We start from the raw sequence: 5,774 nt of genomic DNA, 5'->3' as shown, positions 1-5,774 counted from the left end.
CCCCATAACCCACCCCAGGGCGTCTCCCAGTCCTACGCCAAGAACATGGGCCTCTACGGCCAGAGGGTGGGCTGCTTCTCCATCATCTGCGACAGCAAGGACGAGGCCGCGCGCGTGGAGAGCCAGATGAAGGTGGGCCGCGCCGCCGTTTTCAGGGGGGTGGGGGCGCCGCCTGCAACGCGGCATTCCTGGCAGGGGTTTCAGGCCCAAGAAGGGGCCACCCTAGCGCGGTGGTGCACCTGTGACCTGTGGCGCCGTCGCCTTGTGTGTGTGTGTGTGTGTGTGTGTGTGTGTGTGTGTGTGTGTGTGTGTGTGTGCGTGCGAGGGAAGAGGCAGTGCTAACCGTGCAGCTGTTCGTTTTGGGGATCGCGGCCGCAGCGTCTGCACCGCAGCCTCGCAGCAGCCCGGTTTGGGGCAACTTGGGCCGCATCAAGGCACGAGCTGCCGGCCAGGCCGCTTCCCAAGCATCCCGATCCCTCCGCCTTCCACCCACCAACCCCCCGCCTCCTGCTTCCTCAGCTTGCCCCCCTTGTCAACCCCCCGCGCGCCGCCCGCCCTCCCCCGCGCAGCTGATCGCGCGCCCGATGTACTCCAACCCGCCGCTGCATGGCGCCCAGATCGTCAAGACCATCCTGTCAGACGCTGATCTGAAGAAGCAGTGGTACAAGGTAGGGCCCGAGGGCACGCTCTCGCGCTCTGCACGGAAACCGGACCCCCTTACTTGGTTGGAACCTCGTTGTAGGCGGAGGCGCCTCGAAACCGTGTCGAGGGGCACAGAAAACTGGGCACTCGCTCGTCGGCGGCAGCGCGCCGGGCAGTCATGTGGGGGTTGATTGCGGTGTAACGTGTGCGCCGGCCCTCCAAGAAGCTGCGCAGCTGCGCAGCTTCTGTTAGCTTTACTGCCCAGACGTCCAGGTTGGCTGTTTTGCTCTGCCAGCATCACGTGGCGTGTGTGAGTGCGCACCTGCAAGTGCACACACACTCACACACATACACACATGCACATGTTGCATGCATGCACATGCGTGCGCACACGGCCGCGCCCTGCCCTGTCCGTTCACCCAGCTGTGTGCACAAGTCATGCCCCTCCCTACCCCCCCACACACACACATACACACACATACTCACACCCGCCCACCTGCACACCTGCCCACCCATTCACCCACACACCCTCAAAACCAACCCAATGCTCACACTGCAGGAGGTGCGCCTGATGGCGGAGCGCATCATCAACATGAGGTCCCTGCTCAGGCAGCACCTGGAGCAGCTCGGCTCCAAGCACAGCTGGAAGCACATCACAGACCAGTGAGCGGGGCCACAGGACGGCCGGACGACCGGCCCCCCCGGGCAAGGGCCGCGCGGCCCCGCGGCGCGGCGGCCGGCGGCCGGCGAGGTTGCGTGGGGGCTGGTTGTGCTTGGCTTGGGGAGGTGGCTGCTGGACCCTGGCCTGGCGGCCCCTGGGTCCTTGTCACCCCCACGCACAGTTCCTGCTCACATAACTCCATTTCCACACTAGCACAAGTACATGCATTTTGGAGTGCGTGCACACGCACACACACACACACACACACACACATATTCACAAACACATGCAAGCGCACAAACACCTACTTACACAAACATCACACACACACATTGTTGCCCTCCCAGGATTGGAATGTTTGCCTACTCCGGCATGACTGGCGGTGAGCACATGTCAAAGTTGCCCTGGGCGCACGCGCGTTGCCGCCGCAGTGCGGCTTCACGCACTGCCACGCCCCCGCAACCACCTTCGCCGCGACCCATCCCCTTGAGCAAAGGCAAACACTGTGTCACTCTCAGCACCCCGTTTTCGACCCTAATTGTTGAATACTGTTTGTCACCGACAACCCTATATCATATATTCAAACCTCCCGTGCGACAGATATGGTGGATGAGCTGGCCGCGAAGCACAGCATCTACATGACCCGCAACGGCCGCATCAGCATGGCGGGGGTCAACACCCGCAACGTGTCCCGCCTCGCCGCCGCCATGCACGAGGTCACCAAGTGACGCCGCCAGCTCAGCGGAAGGCCGGGGCCCCACCGCCGGGCCCCACCCGCCCTTATGTCTTAGTGGGGCGTTTTCGTCTTCAAGAGGGGCGCTCGCTGCTGCAGGCCGGGGCGCCTCGGCGCGAAGCCATTCCATGGGGTGACGTGTCGCCGCAGCTGCTGCAACTTGGGGCGTGCAGATCGCCCGTGTCATCTGATCCCTGTAGCGCACTTGAACCGCAATGCAATGCACGTTGCCATTATATCGTAGCCAGCAGAGACGCGCGCAGGGATGCGTCGGCGTATTTTGCGGTTTGCTTTGGAATAACTCCAGTGTGCACCAACCTCAACCACGCCGCTTTGCGTTTCGAGCTGTGTTTTCCTGTGCGCGCAATCTTGTCGATGCCTGCTTTGAAGTTCCTGTGTGCTCAAGCTGGGCCCCTGCACTGCTTTGCCCACACTGGCGTAGTAACCATGCCCCAGCTGGTGTTGGTGGCCACAGGAGCCCCATCCATGAGCTCTTCCTGCAGACTTGCCGTCGGGGCGTATGCAATGCAGATGGACTGCGTCCAATTTGAAAGCTGACGTCCGGACAGCGCCACCGCGCGTGTGTGACCCTGCGGCCGTGGCATGTTGTTGGTTCGATGTGGGTTGCTTTGGAGAGGGGGGCGGGCGTACCTACCCCTGTCCAGCTGGGGGCTTTCCAGTGCCTCAGCAACAAGTTGGAGTGATGATGGTGCTGTTTCCTCTCCACAGCGGATCCAATGGGATCGATTGACATTCGGGTCCCCGCGGAGGCCGCCGCGCTGTATTGTACGGGCGCCAGCTGGATGATGTCGCAGCAGGCCGCCGGCTCCCTATGCCCACGGACCGCTCAAATGCGTGCGCAGCACCTGGGTCCCCGTGCGTCCCGCCGATGCAATTTTACGGTGCTAGTTTTTCTCGTGCTCTGATCAGAGCGTGTGCTTTTTGGCCAGATTACGGGGCACTTGGGTGGCTGGCACCTGGCAGCTTTTCACTTCGCCCCCGTGCACCGGTCTTTTCAAAGGCCCAATATCGGGTAGTAGGTCCTCATAGTTGTGGCGACATCCTCCCTGCGTGGAGGCCTCCTGCCCTGCGAACCCCTCAGCAGACACCGAGAGCGTGCTCCAGGTGGGCTACAACGGCTTTCACAATACAATGGGGGTCAGGAAACACCCAAGACACGCCTGGGGGCCGCTCCAGGCTGAGTGCGCGGGGCACTGCGGCCCGGCTGCCAAGGGTGTGCGACAGCCTCGACGCTCGTGTCCGCCGTGCTATGTCAGGCACTTGTGAGGGCATAGCTGGCAGCGCCACGGCCTCGATAGTGAAGGCGATCGACTTCATTCTTTCGCCTCGAATGAAAGCCAGGTCCGTCGGCTCAACCAGCTAACTTTGCGGACTTTGTCAACGTGGTCGTGGCGTTGACCTGCAGGCGGAACCATTGGGACAGCGGCCGTCCGAGGGAGCGCGCAGCGCGGCGCCACGACGGAAGCGCCTCGGCGGGCGCGCCCAGCCAGCCATGGCTGCGCTGCACGATGTGGATCACATGGGGATGACAGACCAGGAGCTGGAAGACTTTCTGTCTTTCATGGACCACCCGCCAGGCGGCGTGCTCAACGGCGGCCCGCTCGCCGCGTTTGCGGCAGTGGAGGCTACTGAGCTTTCTGATGACGGCGGCAACACCGCGTGCACCAACGGCGCCGCCCCCGCGTCATCATCGGACGCACACGGCAGCAGTGAGCAGCACGACAGCCACATGGCGGTCGACCGGGAGGCGCAGAAGAGCCCGGGCAGCAGCGAGGACTGCACCGGCGCGGCTGGTGGCGCCGGCCGCGGCGCGGGCGGCGACCCAGCAGCAGCTCGCGGGGCCATGCCTCAACCGTACGGGTTGGGCGGGCACTTGATGGGGCTGGGGCGCTTGCCAGAAGGTGAGGCCTTCCCTCCTGCTGCAGGGCTCGGGGAGGCGGCCGCGGCTGTGGACCGGGCGCCGGCGCTGCTAGCAGCCGCGCCCGCGGCTGCAATGCCTGTGCCCGTCCCGACGCGCGGCGGCGCGTCGGGGTACAGCGGCGGCAGCGCGCCGAGCATGCTGCGCGTGCAGTCGGCGGCGTCGCTGGGCTCCCTCACGATGCCCCTTGAGAGCCTGGCGCTGAACTCGCCGGCCGTGATGGGCCCGCTCGGCGCGGACGCGGCGGCCGCCGCCCACAGCGCCGGCCAGCCGATGATGATGGTCAGCGCGAGCAGCTTGCCGGCGGGATACGGCCACCATGCGGGGGCGTTCCACCAGCATGGCGGCGGCCCCGTGCAGATGCTGAGCATGGGCGCGTTCGGCTCGGGCGGCCTCGCGTTCGTGCCGGCCGCTGCCCTTGCGGCGTGCGGCAGCGCGCCGCCGGGCGTCCACAACGGCGGCGCCACGCTCGCGTCGACGCTCCAGAACTGCGGCAGCGACCCGCTGCTGTCCACCTCGTGGCCCTCTTCGGCGCCCTCTGGCGGCGGCGCCGCGAGCTCCGCGCCCAGCCTCCAGCGCCAGCGGTCGTCCGGCGCCCCGAAGCCGCCGAGCAGCGGCCGCAGCGGCGCCTCGGCGCGCGGCCGCAGCGCCGCGACCGCCGCCGCCGATGCGACGTACCACCGCAGCAGCGGCAACGGCGGCACGCTCAGCCACTCCACAATCGAGAAGCAGCGACGTGACCGCCTCAACGCCCTTCTGGATGACCTTGGGGCGCTGGTTCCCCCCTCTGATGGCCGCAGCGACGGCAGCCGGCGCCCCAAGCATGTGATCCTGTCGGATGCGATCGCGCTGCTGAACTCGCTGCAGGAGCGCGTGCGGGTCGGGGGCGACGAGGTCGCGGCGCTGAAGCAGCGGCTCGCGGCGGCCGAGGCCGTGGCCGGCGCGGGCGCCCACGCGGCGTCGATCGACATCGCCGGCGCGGCCGCGGCGCCTTGCGGCGCCGGCGCTGCGCTTAAGGCCGAGCCGGGGTCGAGCGTGGAGCAGCAGATGCTGCCGCCGACGCCGAGCGGCACTTCGCCTGCTGAGCTGGCGGCCAGCATGCTGCGCCGCGGGTCCTCCGACGCCGAACTGTCGCACATGCAGCAGCAGCAGCAGCAGCCGTCGGCGGCGCAGCAGCAGGTGGTTGTCGAGCAGGAGGGCGACTGCGTGCGCGTGGCGGTGTCGTGCCACGACAGGGACGGGCTGCTGTCGGATCTGGTGGCGGCGATCAGGGGGACCGGCGCCAAGATTGCAAAGGCGTCGATTACGACCACCGGCGACGGCGCAGCGCGGGACGAGATCGAGCTGCGGCTGGAAGGCGGCGGCGGCGGCGCTGGCGCTGGCGCGGGCGTGACGCTGGATTCGGTCCGCCACGCGGTCGTGTCGGTGCTCGGCGGCACGAGCGCCGCGGCGGCCGGCGCGCGCGGCAAGCGCACGCGGCAGTGAGCGTGCGCGTCCTCCAGGAGGTGGTCGAGCGGCGCCCCATTGGCCCACCTTGTGCTTTTGGCCGGGGCCCGCCTGCGCCGTCCGCTGCACCGGCTGCGGCGGCTGCGGCGGCCGCTGATGTGGCGATGCATGACAATATTGTTCCCCTCGCCGCGCGCCTGCGCTGCTGCCCGTCGCGCGGGCGCCTGCGTCCCCTGACAAGTGACGGGGCCGCGGCAGGCGCGGGCCTGCGCCCCGCGGCGCCGCGGGCGCGCGGCACGCTGAGCGCGCCCCGGCGTTGTGGGAGGGGGTGGGGGTGCCGTGTGCTGGATCCC

The 5,774-nt window shown here is 67.5% G+C and overlaps 2 protein-coding genes across 2 annotated transcripts; both read left to right on the top strand.

Moving 5' to 3' along the window:
• Window positions 1-45: 45 nt before the first annotated feature.
• MNEG_11803 (aspartate aminotransferase) lies at window positions 46-2,031 on the top strand (the record flags this gene model as incomplete). The annotated part of the gene is made up of 5 exons (XM_014039726.1): window positions 46-132; window positions 570-668; window positions 1,202-1,305; window positions 1,651-1,685; window positions 1,904-2,031. The coding sequence occupies 5 exons, from the start codon at window positions 46-48 to the stop codon at window positions 2,029-2,031; spliced, it is 453 nt and encodes a 150-aa protein (XP_013895180.1).
• Window positions 2,032-3,549: 1,518 nt separating this feature from the next.
• MNEG_11802 (hypothetical protein) lies at window positions 3,550-5,460 on the top strand (the record flags this gene model as incomplete). Its single annotated transcript, XM_014039725.1, has 1 exon — window positions 3,550-5,460. The coding sequence occupies one exon, from the start codon at window positions 3,550-3,552 to the stop codon at window positions 5,458-5,460; it is 1,911 nt and encodes a 636-aa protein (XP_013895179.1).
• Window positions 5,461-5,774: the final 314 nt, after the last annotated feature.

Source organism: Monoraphidium neglectum (assembly GCF_000611645.1).
Source record: "Monoraphidium neglectum strain SAG 48.87 unplaced genomic scaffold scaffold02914, whole genome shotgun sequence".
Classification (NCBI taxonomy): domain Eukaryota; kingdom Viridiplantae; phylum Chlorophyta; class Chlorophyceae; order Sphaeropleales; family Selenastraceae; genus Monoraphidium; species Monoraphidium neglectum.
This window is presented reverse-complemented; position numbering and strand designations above follow the sequence as displayed.